This window comes from Panulirus ornatus, chromosome 7, assembly GCF_036320965.1.
Source record: "Panulirus ornatus isolate Po-2019 chromosome 7, ASM3632096v1, whole genome shotgun sequence".
NCBI classification, from domain to species: Eukaryota; Metazoa; Arthropoda; class Malacostraca; order Decapoda; family Palinuridae; genus Panulirus; species Panulirus ornatus.
Genome location: NC_092230.1, coordinates 28,049,281 through 28,068,750, shown reverse-complemented (window position 1 = coordinate 28,068,750; position 19,470 = coordinate 28,049,281). Strand labels below are relative to the sequence as shown.

The 19,470-nt window shown below is 39.6% G+C and overlaps 1 protein-coding gene across 1 annotated transcript in view; it reads right to left on the bottom strand.

Annotated features, from left to right (window-relative positions):
* l(2)10685 (5-methylcytosine rRNA methyltransferase l(2)10685) overlaps positions 1-18,678 on the bottom strand; it is a 94,434-nt gene extending 75,756 nt beyond the window's left edge. The window contains exon 1 of the mRNA XM_071663371.1: positions 18,485-18,678. Within this exon, the coding sequence (XP_071519472.1) occupies positions 18,485-18,559 (75 nt within the window). The 5' untranslated portion in view covers positions 18,560-18,678. The remainder of the gene's footprint in view (positions 1-18,484) is intronic.
* Positions 18,679-19,470: the final 792 nt, after the last annotated feature.

Here is a 19,470-nt window from a genome sequence, read left to right as displayed (position 1 = left end):
ATGTATAAAAGAAAGAGACAGGAGGTCAAGAGAAAGGTGCAAGAGGTGAAAAAGAGGGCAAATGAGAGTTGGGGTGAGAGAGTATCATTGAATTTTAGGGAGAATAAAAAGATGTTCTGGAAGGAGGTAAATAAAGTGGGTAAGACAAGGGAGCAAATGGGAACTTCAGTGAAGGGGGCTAATGGGGAGGTGATAACAAGTAGTGGTGATGTGAGAAGGAGATGGAGTGAGTATTTTGAAGGTTTGTTGAATGTGTTTGATGATAAGAGTGGCAGATATAGGGTGCTTTGGTCAAGGCAGTGTGCAAAATGAGAGGGTTAGGGAAAATGATTTGGTAAATAGAGAAGAGGTAGTAAAAGCTTTGCAGAAGATGAAAGCTGGCAAGGCAGCAGGTTTGGATGGTATTGCAGTGGAATTTATTAAAAAAGGGGGTGACTGTATTGTTGACTGGTTGGTAAGGTTATTTAATGTATGTATGACTCATGGTGAGGTCCTGAGGATTGGCGAAATGCGTGCATAGTGCCATTGTACAAAGGTAAAGGGGATAAGAGTGAGTGCTCAAATTACAGAGGTATAAGTTTGTTGAGTATTCCTGGTTAATTATATGGGAGGGTATTGATTGAGAGGGTGAAGGCATGTACAGAGCATCAGATTGGGGAAGAGCAGTGTGGTTTCAGAAGTGATAGAGGATGTGTAGATCAGGTGTTTGCTATGAAGAATGTATGTGAGAAATACTTAGAAAAGCAAATGGATTTGTATGTAGCATTTATGGATCTGGAGAAGGCATATGATAGAGTTGATAGAGATGCTCTGTGGAATGTACTTAGAATATATGGTGTGGGAGGCAAGTTGTTAGAAGCAGTGAAAAGTTTTTATCGAGGATGTAAGGCATGTGTACGTGTAGGAAGAGAGGAAAGTGATTGGTTCTCAGTGAATGTAGGTTTGCGGCAGGGGTGTGTGATGTCTCCATGGTTGTTTAATTTGTTTATGGATGGGGTTGTTAGGGAGGTGAATGCAAGAGTTTTGGAAAGAGGGGCAAGTATGCAGTCTGTTGGGGATGAGAGAGCTTGGGAAGTGAGTCAGTTGTTGTTCGCTGATGATACAGCGCTGGTGGCTGATTTATGTGAGAAGCTGCAGAACCTGGTGACTGAGTTTGGTTAAGTGTGTGAAAGAAGAAAGTTAAGAGTAAATGTGAATAAGAGCAAGGTTATTAGGTACAGTAGGGTTGAGGGTCAAGTCAATTGGGAGGTAAGTTTGAATGGAGAAAAACTGGAGGAAGTAAAGTGTTTTAGATATCTGGGAGTGGATCTGGCAGCGGATGGAACCATGGAAGTGGAAGTGAATCATAGGGTGGGGGAGGGGGCAAAAATCCTGGGAGCCTTGAAGAATGTGTGGAAGTCGAGAACATTATCTCGGAAAGCAAAAATGGGTATGTTTGAAGGAATAGTGGTTCCAACAATGTTGTACAGTTGCGAGGCGTGGGCTATGGATAGAGTTGTGCACAGGAGGGTGGATGTGCTGGAAATGAGATGTTTGAGGACAATATGTGGTGTGAGGTGGTTTGATCGAGGAAGTAATGTAAGGGTAAGAGAGATGTGTGGAAATAAAAAGAGCATGGTTGAGAGAGCAGAAGAGGGTGTTTTGAAATGGTTTGGGCACATGGAGAGAATGAGTGAGGAAAGATTGACCAAGAGGATATATGTGTCGGAGGTGAAGGGAACGAGGAGAAGTGGCAGACCAAATTGGAGGTGGAAAGATGGAGTGAAAAAGATTTTGAGTAATCGGGGCCTGAACATGCAGGAGGGTGAAAGGCGGGCAAGGAATAGAGTGAATTGGATCGATGTGGTATACCGGGATCGACATACTGTCAATGGATTGAATCAGGGCATGTGAAGCGTCTGGGGTAAACCATGGAAAGTTCAGTGGGGCCTGGATGTGGAAAGGAAGCAGTGGGGCCTGGATGTGGAAAGGAAGCTGTGGTTTCAGGCATTATTACAAGACAGCTAGAGACTGAGTGTGAACGAATGGGGTCTTTGTTGTCTTTTCCTAGCGCTACCTCGCTCACATGAGGAAGGAGGGGGATGTTATTCCATATGTGGCGAGGTGGCGATGGGAATAAAGAAAGGCAGACAGTATGAATTATGGACATGTGTATATATGTATATGCCTGTGTGTGTATATATATATGTGTACATTGAGATGTATAGGTATGTATATTTGCATGTGTGGCGTGTATGTATATACATGTGTATGGGGGTGGGTTGGGCCATTTCTTTCGTCTGTTTCCTTGCGCTACCTCGCAAACGTGGGAGACAGCGACAAAGTAAAATAAATAAATAATAAATAAATATATATATATATATATATATATATATATATATATATATATATATATATATATAGGGAGCTGTGGTTTCGGTGCATTATTACATGACAGCTAGAGACTGAGTGTGAACAAATGGGGCCTTTGTTGTCTTTTCCTAGCGCTACCTCACACACAAGGGGGAGGGGGTTATTATTCCATGCGTGGCGAGGTGGCGATGGGAATAAATAAAGGCAGACAGTATGAATTATGTAAATGTGTATATATGTATATGTCTGTGCGTGTATATATATATATATATATATATATATATATATATATATATATATATATATATATATATATATATATACATACATTGAGATGTATAGGTATGTATATTTGCGTGTGTGGACGTCTATGTATATACATGTGTATGTGGGTGGGTTGGGCCATTCTTTCGTCTGTTTCCTTGTGCTACCTTGCTAACGCGGGAGACAGCGACAAAACAAAATAATAATATATATATATATATATATATATATATATATATATATATATATATATATATATATATATATATAAACACCCACATATGTATATTACAATCATACACATGTACATATTCATAATTGCTTGCCTTCATACATTCCTGGCACTACCCCGCCCCACAGGAAAACAGCATTGCAATCCCCTGCTTCAGGAAGGTAGTGTCAGGAATAGACAAAAAGGCCACATTCATTCACACTCAGTCTCTATCTGTCATGTGTAATGCACCATAGTCACAGCTCACTATCCACGTCCAGGCCTCATAGACCTTTCCATGGTTTACTCCAGGCATTTCACATTCCCTGATACAGCCCAATGACAGCATGTCAACCTCAATATACCACACTGTTCCAATTCACTCTATTCCTTGCACGCTTTTCACCCTCCTGTATGTTCAGGACCCAATCACTCAAAATCTTTTTCACTCCATCCCTCCACCTCCAATTTGGTCTTCTGCTTCTTGTTCCCTCCACCTCTGACACATATATCCTCTTGGTCAATCTTTCCTCACTCATTCTCTCCATGTGACCAAACCATTTCAAAACACCCTCTTCTGCTCTCTCAACCACACCTTTTTTATTTCCACACATCTCTCTTACCCTTACATTACTTACTCGATCAAACCACCTCATACCACATATTGTCCTCAAACATCTCATTTCCAGCACATCCATCCTCCTGCGCACAACTCTATCCATAGCCCACACCTCGCAACCATACAACATCGTTGGAACCACTATTCCTTCAAACATACCCATTTTTGCTTTCCGAGATAATGTTCTTGACTTCCACACATTCTTCAAGGCTCCCAGGATTTTCGCCCCCTCCCCCACCCTATGATTCACTTCCGCTTCCATGGTTCCATCCGCTGCCAGATCCACTCCCAGATATCTAAAACACTTTACTTCCTCCAGTTTTTCTCAATTCACACTTACCTCCCAATTGACTTGACCCTCAACCCTACTGTACCTAATAACCTTGCTCTTATTCACATTTACTCTTAACTTTCTTCTTTCACACACTTTACCAAACTCAGTCACCAGCTTCTGCAGTTTCTTACATGAATCAGCCACCAGCGCTGTATCATCAGCGAACAACAACTGACTCACTTCCCAAGCTCTCTCATCCACAACAGACTGCATACTTTCCCCTTTTTCCAAAACTCTTGCATTCACCTCCCTAACAACCCCAACCATAAACAAATTAAACAACCATGGAGACATCACACACCCCTGCCGCAAACCTACATTCACTGAAAACCAATTACTTTCCTCTCTTCCTACACATACACATGCCTTACATCCTCGATAAAAACTTTTCACTGCTTCTAACAACTTGCCTCCCACACCATATATTCTTAATACCTTCCACAGAGCATCTCTATCAACTCTATCATATGCCTTCTCCAGATCCATAAATGCTACATACAAATCCATTTGTTTTTCTAAGTATTTCTCACATACATTCTTCAAAGCAAACACCTGATCCACACATCCTCTACAACTTTTGAAACCACACTGCTCTTCCCCAATCTGATGCTCTGTACATGCCTTCACCCTCTCAATCAATACCCTCCCATATAATTTACCAGGAATACTCAACAAACTTATACCTCTGTAAGTTGAGCACTCACTCTTATCTCTTTTGCCTTTGTACAATGGCACTATGCAAGCATTCCGCCAATCCTCAGGCACCTCACCATGAATCATACATACATTAAATAACCTTACCAACCAGTCAACAATACAGTCACCCCCTTTTTTAATAAATTCCACTGCAGTACCATCCAAACCTGCTGCCTTGCCGGCTTTCATCTTCCGTGAAGCTTGTACTACCTCTTCTCTATTTACCAAATCATTTTCCCTAACCCTCTCACTTTGCACACCACCTCGACCAAAACACCCTATATCTGCCACTCTATCATCAAACACATTCAACAAACCTTCAAAATACTCACTCCATCTCCTTCTCACATCACCACTACTTGTTATCACCTCCCCATTTGCCCCCTTCACTGAAGTTCCCATTTGCTCCCTTGTCTTACACACTTTATTTACCTCCTTCCAGAACATCTTTTTATTCTCCCTGAAATTTAATGATACTCTCACCAACTCTCATTTGCCCTCTTTTTCACCTCTTGTACCTTTCTCTTGACCTCTTGCCTCTTTCTTTTATACCTCTCCCACTCATTTGCATTTTTTCCCTGCAAAAGTCATCCAAATGCCTCTCTCTTCTCTTTCACTAATAATCTTACTTCTTCAGTCCACCACTCACTACCTTTTCTAATCAACCCACCTCCCACGCTTCTCATGCCACAAGCATCTTTTGTGCAAGCCATCACTGCTTCCCTAAAATACATCCCATTCTTCCCCCACTCCCCTTACCTCCTTTGTTCTCACCTTTTTCCATTCTGTACTCAGTCTCTCCTGGTACTTCCTCACACAAGTCTCCTTCCCAAGCTCACTTACTCTCACCATTCTCTTCACCCCAACATTCTCTCTTCTTTTCTGAAAACCCCCACAAATCTTCACCTTCACCTCCACAAGATAATGATCAGACATCCCTCCAGTTGCACCTCTCAGCACATTAACATCCAAAAGTCTCTCTTTCGTGTGTCTATCAATTAACACGTAATCCAATAACACTCTCTGGCCATCTCTCCTACTTACATACGTATACTTATGTATATCCCGCTTTTTAAACCAGGTATTCCCAATCACCAGTCCTTTTTCAGCACATAAATCTACAAGCTCTTCACCATTTCCATTTACAACACTGAACACTCCATGTATACCAATTATTCCCTCAACTGCCACATTACTCACCTTTGCATTCAAATCACCCATCACTATAACCCGGTCTTGTGCATCAAAACCACTAACACACTTATTCAGCTGCTCCCAAAACACTTGCCTCTCATGATCTTTCTTCTCATGCCCAGGTGCATATGCACCAATAATCACCCATCTCTCTCCATCAACTTTCAGTTTTACCCATATCAATCTAGAATTTACTTTCTTACACTCTATCACATACTCCCACAACTCCTGATTCAGGAGTAGTGCTACTCCTTCCCTTGCTCTTGTCCTCTCACTAGCCCCTAACTTTACTCCCAAGACATTCCCAAACCACTCTTCCCCTTTACCCTTGAGCTTCGTTTCACTCAGAGCCAAAACATCCAGGTTCCTTTCCTCAAACATACTACCTATCTCTCCTTTTTTCTCATCTTGGTTACATCCACACACATTTAGACACCCCAATCTGAGCCTTCGAGGAGGATGAGCACTCCTCGCGTGACTCCTTCTGTTTCCCCTTTTAGAAAGTTAAAATACAAGGAGGGGAGGGTTTCTGGCCCCCCGCTCCCGTCCCCTTTAGTCGCCTTCTACGACACGTGAGGAATGCTTGGGAAGTATTCTTTCTCCCCTATCCCCATATATATATATATTTTTTTTTTTTTCATACTATTCGCCATTTCCCGCAATAGCGAGGTAGCGTTAAGAACAGAGGACTGGGCCTTTGAGGGAATACCCTCACCTGGCCCCCTTCTCTGTTCCTTCTTTTGGAAAATTAAAAAAAAAAAAAAAAAAAAAAAATATATATATATATATTAGTGGAGGCGAAGGTGAAGATTTGTATGGGTTTTCAGAAAAGAAGAGAGAATGTTGGGGTGAAGAGGGTGGTGAGAGTAAGTGAGCTTGGGAACGAGACTTGTGTAAGGAAGTACCAGGAGAGACTGAGTACAGAATGGAAAAAGGTGAGAACAAAGGATGTAAGGGGAGTGGGGGAAGAATGGGATGTATTTAGGGAAGCAATGTTGGCTTGCGCAAAAGATGCTTGTGGCATGAGAAGCGTGGTAGGTGGGTTGATTAGAAAGTGTAGTGAGTGGTGGGATGAAGAAGTAAGATTATTAGAGAAAGAGAAGAGAGAGGCATTTGGACGACTTTTGCAGGGAAAAAATGCAAATGAGTGGGATATGTATAAAAGAAAGAGACAGGAGGTCAAGAGAAAGGTGCAAGAGGTGAAAAAGAGGGCAAATGAGAGTTGGGGTGAGAGAGTATCATTGAATTTTAGGGAGAATAAAAAGATGTTCTGGAAGGAGGTAAATAAAGTGGGTAAGACAAGGGAGCAAATGGGAACTTCAGTGAAGGGGGCTAATGGGGAGGTGATAACAAGTAGTGGTGATGTGAGAAGGAGATGGAGTGAGTATTTTGAAGGTTTGTTGAATGTGTTTGATGATAAGAGTGGCAGATATAGGGTGCTTTGGTCAAGGCAGTGTGCAAAATGAGAGGGTTAGGGAAAATGATTTGGTAAATAGAGAAGAGGTAGTAAAAGCTTTGCAGAAGATGAAAGCTGGCAAGGCAGCAGGTTTGGATGGTATTGCAGTGGAATTTATTAAAAAAGGGGGTGACTGTATTGTTGACTGGTTGGTAAGGTTATTTAATGTATGTATGACTCATGGTGAGGTGCCTGAGGATTGGCGAAATGCGTGCATAGTGCCATTGTACAAAGGTAAAGGGGATAAGAGTGAGTGCTCAAATTACAGAGGTATAAGTTTGTTGAGTATTCCTGGTTAATTATATGGGAGGGTATTGATTGAGAGGGTGAAGGCATGTACAGAGCATCAGATTGGGGAAGAGCAGTGTGGTTTCAGAAGTGATAGAGGATGTGTAGATCAGGTGTTTGCTATGAAGAATGTATGTGAGAAATACTTAGAAAAGCAAATGGATTTGTATGTAGCATTTATGGATCTGGAGAAGGCATATGATAGAGTTGATAGAGATGCTCTGTGGAATGTACTTAGAATATATGGTGTGGGAGGCAAGTTGTTAGAAGCAGTGAAAAGTTTTTATCGAGGATGTAAGGCATGTGTACGTGTAGGAAGAGAGGAAAGTGATTGGTTCTCAGTGAATGTAGGTTTGCGGCAGGGGTGTGTGATGTCTCCATGGTTGTTTAATTTGTTTATGGATGGGGTTGTTAGGGAGGTGAATGCAAGAGTTTTGGAAAGAGGGGCAAGTATGCAGTCTGTTGGGGATGAGAGAGCTTGGGAAGTGAGTCAGTTGTTGTTCGCTGATGATACAGCGCTGGTGGCTGATTTATGTGAGAAGCTGCAGAACCTGGTGACTGAGTTTGGTTAAGTGTGTGAAAGAAGAAAGTTAAGAGTAAATGTGAATAAGAGCAAGGTTATTAGGTACAGTAGGGTTGAGGGTCAAGTCAATTGGGAGGTAAGTTTGAATGGAGAAAAACTGGAGGAAGTAAAGTGTTTTAGATATCTGGGAGTGGATCTGGCAGCGGATGGAACCATGGAAGTGGAAGTGAATCATAGGGTGGGGGAGGGGGCGAAAATCCTGGGAGCCTTGAAGAATGTGTGGAAGTCGAGAACATTATCTCGGAAAGCAAAAATGGGTATGTTTGAAGGAATAGTGGTTCCAACAATGTTGTACAGTTGCGAGGCGTGGGCTATGGATAGAGTTGTGCACAGGAGGGTGGATGTGCTGGAAATGAGATGTTTGAGGACAATATGTGGTGTGAGGTGGTTTGATCGAGTAAGTAATGTAAGGGTAAGAGAGATGTGTGGAAATAAAAAGAGCATGGTTGAGAGAGCAGAAGAGGGTGTTTTGAAATGGTTTGGGCACATGGAGAGAATGAGTGAGGAAAGATTGACCAAGAGGATATATGTGTCGGAGGTGAAGGGAACGAGGAGAAGTGGCAGACCAAATTGGAGGTGGAAAGATGGAGTGAAAAAGATTTTGAGTAATCGGGGCCTGAACATGCAGGAGGGTGAAAGGCGGGCAAGGAATAGAGTGAATTGGATCGATGTGGTATACCGGGATCGACATACTGTCAATGGATTGAATCAGGGCATGTGAAGCGTCTGGGGTAAACCATGGAAAGTTCAGTGGGGCCTGGATGTGGAAAGGAAGCAGTGGGGCCTGGATGTGGAAAGGAAGCTGTGGTTTCAGGCATTATTACAAGACAGCTAGAGACTGAGTGTGAACGAATGGGGTCTTTGTTGTCTTTTCCTAGCGCTACCTCGCTCACATGAGGAAGGAGGGGGATGTTATTCCATATGTGGCGAGGTGGCGATGGGAATAAAGAAAGGCAGACAGTATGAATTATGGACATGTGTATATATGTATATGCCTGTGTGTGTATATATATATGTGTACATTGAGATGTATAGGTATGTATATTTGCATGTGTGGCGTGTATGTATATACATGTGTATGGGGGTGGGTTGGGCCATTTCTTTCGTCTGTTTCCTTGCGCTACCTCGCAAACGTGGGAGACAGCGACAAAGCAAAATAAATAAATAAATAAATAAATATATATATATATATATATATAATATATATATATATATATATATATATATATATATATATATAGGGAGCTGTGGTTTCGGTGCATTATTACATGACAGCTAGAGACTGAGTGTGAACAAATGGGGCCTTTGTTGTCTTTTCCTAGCGCTACCTCACACACAAGGGGGAGGGGGTTATTATTCCATGCGTGGCGAGGTGGCGATGGGAATAAATAAAGGCAGACAGTATGAATTATGTAAATGTGTATATATGTATATGTCTGTGCGTGTATATATATATATATATATATATATATATATATATATATATATATATATATATATATATATATATATATACATACATTGAGATGTATAGGTATGTATATTTGCGTGTGTGGACGTCTATGTATATACATGTGTATGTGGGTGGGTTGGGCCATTCTTTCGTCTGTTTCCTTGTGCTACCTTGCTAACGCGGGAGACAGCGACAAAACAAAATAATAATATATATATATATATATATATATATATATATATATATATATATATATATAAACACCCACATATGTATATTACAATCATACACATGTACATATTCATAATTGCTTGCCTTCATACATTCCTGGCACTACCCCGCCCCACAGGAAAACAGCATTGCAATCCCCTGCTTCAGGAAGGTAGTGTCAGGAATAGACAAAAAGGCCACATTCATTCACACTCAGTCTCTATCTGTCATGTGTAATGCACCATAGTCACAGCTCACTATCCACGTCCAGGCCTCATAGACCTTTCCATGGTTTACTCCAGGCATTTCACATTCCCTGATACAGCCCAATGACAGCATGTCAACCTCAATATACCACACTGTTCCAATTCACTCTATTCCTTGCACGCTTTTCACCCTCCTGTATGTTCAGGACCCAATCACTCAAAATCTTTTTCACGCCATCCCTCCACCTCCAATTTGGTCTTCTGCTTCTTGTTCCCTCCACCTCTGACAGACATATCCTCTTTGTCAACCTTTCCTCACTCATTCTGTGCATATGTCCAGACCAATTCAGCACACCCTCTTCTGCTCTCTGAACCACACTCTTTTTATTTCCAAACATCTCTCTTACCCTTTTCTTTCAGTGATCTTCCTTAATTCTTTTTTCTACATTCTATATATAACAATAATGGTAGTAATAAAATGTCCTTCATCAACTGAGGATATAGTATCATCTGCACTATATAATGTATGGCTGCCAATGGTCATCAGGTTTTACAATACTACACATAAGTATAAAAATAGACAGGTTAAATCTAGCACCACTTTTCTAAAAAAAAAAAAAAAAATCATAAAAGTTAAAGGCAAATTCATCATAAAATTGGAATAACATATGACATATCTAAAGCAGGGAATAATAATATACATAAGGCATATGATAGAGTTGATAGAGATGCTCTGTGGAAGGTATTAAGAATATATGGTGTGGGAGGCAAGTTGTTAGAAGCAGTGAAAAGTTTTTATCGAGGATGTAAGGCATGTGTACGTGTAGGAAAAGAGGAAAGTGATTGGTTCTCAGTGAATGTAGGTTTGCGGCAGGGGTGTGTGATGTCTCCACGGTTGTTTAATTTGTTTATGGATAGGGTTGTTAGGGAGGTGAATGCAAGAGTTTTGGAAAGAGGGGCAAGTATGAAGTCTGTTGTGGATGAGAGAGCTTGGGAAGTGAGTCAGTTGTTGTTCGCTGATGATACAGCGCTGGTGGATGATTCATGTGAGAAACTGCAGAAGCTGGTGACTGAGTTTGGTAAAGTGTGTGAAAGAAGAAAGTTAAGAGTAAATGTGAATAAGAGCAAGGTTATTAGGTACAGTAGGGTTGAGGGTCAAGTCAACTGGGAGGTAAGTTTGAATGGAGAAAAACTGGAGGAAGTAAAGTGTTTTAGATATCTGGGAGTGGATCTGGCAGCGGATGGAACCAATGAAGCGGAAGTGGATCATAGGGTGGGGGAGGGGGCGAAAATCCTGGGAGCCTTGAAGAATGTGTGGAAGTCGAGAACATTATCTCGGAAAGCAAAAATGGGTATGTTTGAAGGAATAGTGGTTCCAACAATGTTGTATGGCTGCGAGGCGTGGGCTATGGAGAGAGTTGTGCGCAGGAGGGTGGATGTGCTGGAAATGAGATGTTTGAGGACAATGTGTGGTGTGAGGTGGTTTAATCAAGTGAGTAACGTAAGGGTAAGAGAGATGTGTGGAAATAAAAAGAGCATGGTTGAGAGAGCAGAAGAGGGTGTTTTGAAATGGTTTGGGCACATGGAGAGAATGAGTGAGGAAAGATTGACCAAGAGGATATATGTGTCGGAGGTGGAGGGAACGAGGAGAAGTGGGAGACCAAATTGGAGGTGGAAAGATGGAGTGAAAAAGATTTTGTGTGATCGGGGCCTGAACATGCAGGAGGGTGAAAGGAGGGCAAGGAATAGAGTGAATTGGATCGATGTGGTATACCGGGGTTGACGTGCTGTCAGTGGATTGAATCAGGGCATGTGAAGCGTCTGGGGTAAACCATGGAAAGCTGGGTAGGTATGCATATTTGCGTGTGTGGATGTGTATGTATATACATGTGTATGGGGGTGGGTTGGGCCATTTCTTTCGTATGTTTCCTTGTGCTACCTCGCAAACGCGGGAGACAGCGGCAAAAAAAAAGAAAAAAAAAAAATAAGGAACTTAATATAGACCTGGTCAACTTTGATAACAGTAAATTCCACATATTGATTTTCCTCAATACAAGTAAGTAATGATATTAAACCACTATAATAAACTTTCTCCAGGCTTTAGAACTGGCACAGCCAATTTCACACGAAATGTCAAACCATCCACTTAAGTTTGCTACAGCACTGGATTTAGTCCTTGCTAAAATTAAGTGGCATATGGATATTCTAATGCATTTATTAACTATCAATTTTACTGTAACTGTACACAAATATATGCTCCGTTAAGTCTTTCACTACAATCAGCCACGTTTGTGGTTGGATGTTGCATGCTGCACCAAGCCACATTTGTGACTCTATACTTTCAGGCCATTTCAATTCCTAGCTAATGTATGATTCTACATCTACAAATATCTCTAGCAATCTAACAATACAGTCTGAAAAAACATCATGCATCAAAGTCACCCATAAATTCTCAAGGAAAGTTTAACTGTGTCATCTTGCAGGAAGTCAGACTTACACAGCAAATGTTGTAGTCATTTTTACAAGTAAAAGGAACAATTTCTCTTGTATCATTTATCATCTCATGATAATATGATTATTTTCTCCATTTTTTCACATAAATAATATTTTGTTTATGTAAATGAAGTGTAAATTTTTAAATAAAGCATATAAAATATAAGAAAATACATATTTGCAACTATACTTATAAACGTATGTTCAGGATGAGTGAAATCAAGCTCAGTAAGAAATCCCACAATAGGTAATATGTTTACGTGTATGAAGACAAAATCAGATCTAGGAAAAAACATAAGCATTATACATACTACATAAATAAGGAGGAGCTATGCCACTGTCCAAGGCCTGGCCCTGTCCACTAAAAACCTTCCAACACTAAAAAAGAGGAAATTATACTACTTTTGAGAGGCATTTTCTTCCATATCATATGATACTGAGATATGTTGTAGGGAGAAAAAAGTATCCTGAATTTTTTTGTGCACAGGAAATCATTTCAGAATAAATAAGCTGTGAAAGGCCTAATCAAAATGTCAACATATTGTAATGATAGCTACTGCCATTAGGCACCATCTTTTGTTGTTACAGTTCACTACATTTGCAATGCAAATTAACACTTGACCGAGTGGTCTATGATCAAAGTATATTCTCAGGCTTGATTTCTATTTCATTACAGACATTTGATTTACTCAGCCAATAGGTTAATCTATAGGTGTTATCTTCTCTGACCTATCCACTTCAAATATTCCAGAAACAGACTGTGGAATTCTACGGACACATTTCACACAGCACTTCGTTCCCTCAATTACAGTTAAATGTAGAGTCTTTCCAGATAATGACCCTTTCTTTCCATCAAACACTGTAAGATATAAAATCAACACTATTACTCACTGCATTTACACTTTCAACATTTTAATTGTCCATGATAATTAATTCTAACTGCTGTCTGAGCACTCTACAAAAGCACTAACCCTACTGTGCCATCAGCAATCTCATATCTCACAATGTCCTCCAACCTAACATTCTTTAAAGCTTCCACTGTGGAACCATTCGTAAAGCAATTCTTTCATCAGAAAGCTCCTTAACATTTAAGTTTCTCATTGATAATTACATTTACAGTTGCCCTAAAATCAATTTGTTACATTACCTATTCTTTATTGACAATCATACTACAATAAATCCATTTGCTTAGCTGGGGGATGGAGCAAATATTTTCAACTTGACAAATTTTTGCTATATCACTTGAGTAACTATTGTTATCTTCTTGCAGAGTTTATCCTCATCTTACAGTCTTAAGAAGAGGCAATATGGTTTTTCTTACCACATCGGTCAAATGCTCACCCTTAGGTTGGGCACTTCACTTTAATAATCTTGGGCACTTTACAACAAAACTTATAGGAAGATAGCTCTGAAGCCACTTTATGTTTCCCTCAGTGAGACTCAAAATTTCACAGTTACTTGTGACGTGGTCAGACTGCTTATGTGTCCTATCTAGGTTGCACACACTACTTTTATCAATCCTGTGCACTTTCACACTTCATGATTTTTAAAAAAAAAAGCAATAATTAGCTCCAATGCCAGTGTGGAGACCAAATTTCCTCTGGGAGATGAATTTTTCTCTGATATTTTCCGACACCCAAAATCAACCTGTCCATTAGGAATTTATCAAGCATGCAATCACAAAATCCACATGAGTTTGCCATAATCTTCAGCACAGGAATATACTAGTCCACATTCTTATCCAGTCCTTGATCATATTTGTTAAACAAAAGTCTACAAAAAACTTTCTGTTTAACTACAATAATATCTAGGTTTTTTGGTGACATCAGCTAACACTGCTCTGCTCTAAAATAGGCCAAAGTTAATATTGCTTATTAACTTTAGAACCTCCAAACCATTAGAGCTTCAAAAAAACTTATTTCGAGTTTTTCCAGTTTTGCACCTAGTCCTGAAAAAATAGAGGTTTCAAATGCCTGCTGTCAAAGCTTTCAGTTAACCACCTTAGGTGCCTGATGGACATCTAAGCTTGTTTAGTGGAGACACATGAAAAGCTATACTTGACACAAGCTACATTACCATTTCCAGTAGAAAGCAACATTACTATTCCCTATAGACACACCACGATCATTCCCCCTCGTGTCACCTGCAGCAGGTATACTTCCCAACTCAAGATAAAAAAAGCAAAAAGTATTAGGATAGCCCTCACTCATAACAAATAAAACAAGTTTGCCTTTAGGTTTGCTTGCAGGCTGCACGCCATCTCTACGTGCCATCTCTGCAATGCTCTTACTGCTCAATGGTTCATTAGACCCGAGTTTAGGTTAGTTTCCTAAGTTAGTTTCTTAGATGAAGTCCTCTGTTGGGTTAAGTTAGGTTTGGGCTAGGTCCCAACCCAAGGCCCCAGGAACTAATTTGAGACAAATTAAGAACCAAACTATCCTAAGACTTAATCTAACTTTAATGACTTAAGCTAAGACATAATCCACAAGATCTAAAATGAACTCTACTGGTTCTGAAGCCTGGAGAAATCAGTGAGATGCTCCCTAAATAGTAAGTCTGCAAATCACATAGCAACTGTTTCCATTACTTTTACTAAGTGTGAGAAGCCCATTTATGTACATTTCCTTCAAATCAACAAATCAATAAATAGTTCTCAGGGATCCTATGAAATAACCAAATAACCTACAGGTAACATCATTATCAATATCATACTTGATCGCCATTTCCCATGTCAGCAAGGTAAAGCCAGGAAAGAGACGAAGAAAGACCTATCCACTCATATACACACATATGTACATACACGCCCATACACATACATATACATAAATATACATATCAACATCTACACATATACATACATATTACACATACACAGCCATATACATGTATACACATGTAAATATTCATACTCACTTGCCTTCATCCATTCCCAGTGCCACCCTGCCCCACATGAAATAGCATCGCTACCCCTTGCATCAGCAAGGTAGCACCCAAAAAACAGACAAAAAGGGCCACATTCACTCACACTCAGTCTCTAGCTGCCATTTGTAAAAAAGCTAAAGTTCTACTTTAGAAGCACAACATATTTTGATATAACACATGTGAATAGATTCCTTATACTTACAGATGGTGATTTAGATAGGGGTAGTGTGACCTGCACTAACATTTCTGATCATATAATACTCAATATGTGATAGCAGGAAGTACTACAATTTTAAGGAAACATGTGGTGTTAAAGAGATAAGGTGTTGTAGCATATGCCTGAATCAATGAAATTTCCTAAGACATCTACTTTATATAAGTTATAATGAATGAGCCCATAAGTATGGCATCTTTACCAACTTGCCTTTTGCTCATATTGTCCAATGGATATATAAGGCATGATATATAAGGCTTCAAAACAAATACATCTTCATCAAATTAAAATTTTTTTTCATGACATCCACATTCTTTTGTTATACTACAATGTCTATACATGTAACATTATGCACATAAAGGCTGTGATACAAAGATAAAAGGCAGTTTTGATACTACTGAAAAGTATTTAATAGTACATCTTTGTGAATAGTAATCAAAGTATCAGACTGATGGATCAATATCTATCTACTGTCTTATCTATACTATGTACAAGTACACCATTGATTTTCCGGCACTCTTTGTTCCAAAGTCTTGCCAGATTAACCATTTTGCCGGACCAACCATGGTCATGTAATAATAAATCATCAACACACCTCTTACCTACTAATTATAAATTGCCTAAAGTATACCATGGACTGCTAGAAATTCAAATCAAACAAATATTAAATATTTGAGCACCCTAAGATGGTAAGTCTGTCCTTAGATTGTTTGAATCCTGTGGGGTCTTCTTCATCTTCTGTTGTTAGTGTTTTCCTGTTTTGTCAGCATTTTAAACCTGCTCAGGACAAAGGTACTCGTCAGCTACGAGTTTTGCAAATTTGTCCATATACTCGGCAGCTCCTTCGTGGTTTGCAGACCGCTTTTCTCTTCACACTTTATTCATGGAAATTCCATGATGCTTCTTGAATCTTTAAAGCCATCCTTCACTGTAGTCATGCTCATGTTGTAATATAAGTTCTTTATGGAACAACTTATCCTGGGCCATTATCATGCTATCTGACAAGTTCACTCCATCAATGAGATGCTGTTGAAACCATTCCATCATCACTCAACTGTGCTCAGTACTCTTGCCATCTTATGTGGCTTTTCTAATCATCATTTGCTTCTTGAAATAGCTGTCTGCATAGAATTTCAATATTTTCTCCCCTTGCTTCTTTATAGTATATACAGTAGATGAACCAATACTGTAGATGTCACACAGCTTACACACCGAAACACCACTGTCCATTTTTTTTAACAGTTCTACCTTTATCGTGGATCGATATGACTGGTGTTTACGTTTGACACCACGACTGGCACTCTCGTAAGTCTTGGAAGCCACAGCTTAGGCTAAATTTAAGCAAGATAAGTTAAGAATTTCACAGAATTGCTGTATCACCACCAACAAGTGCAGTGTAAAGAATATAAAATGAGCGTGCATCTGTGGCCACCCAGTAAACTTGTCTGGTGGCCACAATAATTTCAAGTTCCCCTCATGTAATTTTGTCCGGACGAAAGGAGGTGCTGAACCATCAGTACCAGGAAATTCCGTGGTGTACCTGTAATATAGTTCAATTATCTATATCTACAGGGACAATTCTTTGTTTTTCTGACCATGGAGCAAGTGTTTCAGGTGTGACTGGGCAATGCTGAAGCTTTATTATGCTCTACAAGACCAAAATAAACTGACTGCATTTATTTCATCACATAATATCCATCTGTGCTCATCAACATTCTACAGCTCATTTATACTGCAACTCACTGAAATTTCATTCTAAGAAGTGATTGACCATGCACATAGCTTGCTCAGTTATGTTATGCTTTCATAAAAAGCAAGTTTGTGTATTCTTTCGAAAGACTTCATTTAATTGTTGAAAAAGTATTTCTCCTGACATAAGCTTTTTCAACAAAATGTACCTGAAGCAATCAAGAAACTCAGTTCTACAATTCTCGATAAGACAATTTGGGTATTTTTATTACTTTGCTAAGCTTTCCTAAGCTAGGTTAATCACATTTGGCTTGATTTTACACTACAGTGTCCTTCTTCTTCAAAGCCTTGCCAACTTCTTAGGTACCTAACCCTGTTCTATATGGGGTCTCCTAAACATCAAAATCCAAAAGGACTGGAATATGGTATGTGATATATACCCGTAACATTGTGGGAGAACTTGTTAACCAAAGACATTTTTGTTTATATTTGCAGTTCACTACTTTTCTGTATTTTCATGTTTTCCAAGATTTATCCTAATGTAAAAAATGTGAAACCATCCTACTCACTGTGAAGTGGAAAGTGCTACAAAACCAAACTTAACCAACCAAACCTAAACTGCTTAAGTTTAGACGAGGAGCTGACAGAAGGGGACTCCACAAGAGGCTTAAAGTCAGAAGAGGATCTGTGAGTATCTGTAAGTATTACAGGCATGCTTCAACCCTACAACAGTCTTCTAGGAACAAGTTGTTTAGGAATACCAACAAAATATATCAGCTCTGCCACTTTAAACAATTGTATGAAGTGAAAGGACTCCATCGAAAGACAGTTTCTCAAGTAATCATGAAATAATTTAGTGGTGCCTTTATACTTAAGACTTTATGAATTATAAAAATAAACCAGTAAATATGAAAGCTGCCTCCAACACAAGCATACATTTTAGTGTTATTTCCGTTTCAGAAAACCAGCTACTGTTAGGTTAGGTTTGTTAGGTTTAGTTTGGCTGAAATTGATTCTCCGATGGTTTGTGATCTCTTCTAAACGATTCTGACTTTCATTTATATCGCAAATCACTACTTTTTGTTATCCCCCCCCCCCCCCCCAACTAAAACTCTAGTTCCCACTGGGATCTCCTAATATCGTTGAATAAAGGATAGAATTTCCCAATAGGTAGTGGTTTCTCGTAGAAATGAAGGTCAGAAACCATTCGAAAAGCATAACTTAAACCTTGAAATAGGTGGATGTCCAAAACGAAGGGTATTATATCCAAATTTTCTAAACTCAGGTATAATTTACGTACCTTTTTCTTGAAGCGTATTTGAGAATATAGTAACAAGGTCTTGATCTTAATTCTCGGTTTCTTAATGCTTAACATCTTTCGTGTATGATACACACCGCTGTGCTTCCTTTATTTCGTATTTTTTCTTAAGCACTAGCTTCTCACAGTAAATTCATGCCGTAAGTGTTTGTTTACTTCAGGAGTTGAGTCGTTCAAATCCGGATGTCTATCCGGAGTGTCTAGAAAAACGACATAGGTATAAACATAAATTGAAATTCGGATTCCTCCGCATTACGGAACATTTTTTCAGCAGGATAAATATTATCAAACCTTATATCTCAAGTCTAGTTAGAACAGTTCTTTATATTTTCATGTCATATTAGGTTTTTAGGATGTTATAAGATGCAGTCAGTATCTGTCAAAAGAGATTATTCTGGCCACAACAATATCAGCCTTATCTCTGTGTTGCTATGGTAAAACCAAGATACCACACACATTCTTTTTTCACTTCAAATGAAACATAGGAAGTATATCAAAATGATGTGATAGCATATCAAAAAGTATCTATATTGAAAATGGGTACAAATTATACCGCAATGAACTTCAAAGGGTTTTCGCTCGGGGCCTGATCTGTACTTATGTGGAGTTGTGCAGCTCGGGAAACTAAGTGTTCCAGGGACATCACATGATGGTGAGCGATCAGGGAATGTCAGAGTGCATCGCTACACTTGTAGTGAGATGGGGGCGCCGTCGACTTCCCGTGAAACTGCACAGGAAGCAGGAGGCTTGGCCGAGGTCTCATGATGACAATTGATACACGGAGTTGTACAAACAAACTAAAGCCATGTTTGTGCAAAAACGCAAACATTTTACGCATACAAATACCGTTTTTTTCAATCATCGTGGACGAATGACCTATTTGCGACTGAACCTCCTTGGTCTTTTCCATCATCTCTAGTCATGTAGCATATTAACTCGACAGGTCTCTGTCTGTCGTCTCGCTTCGT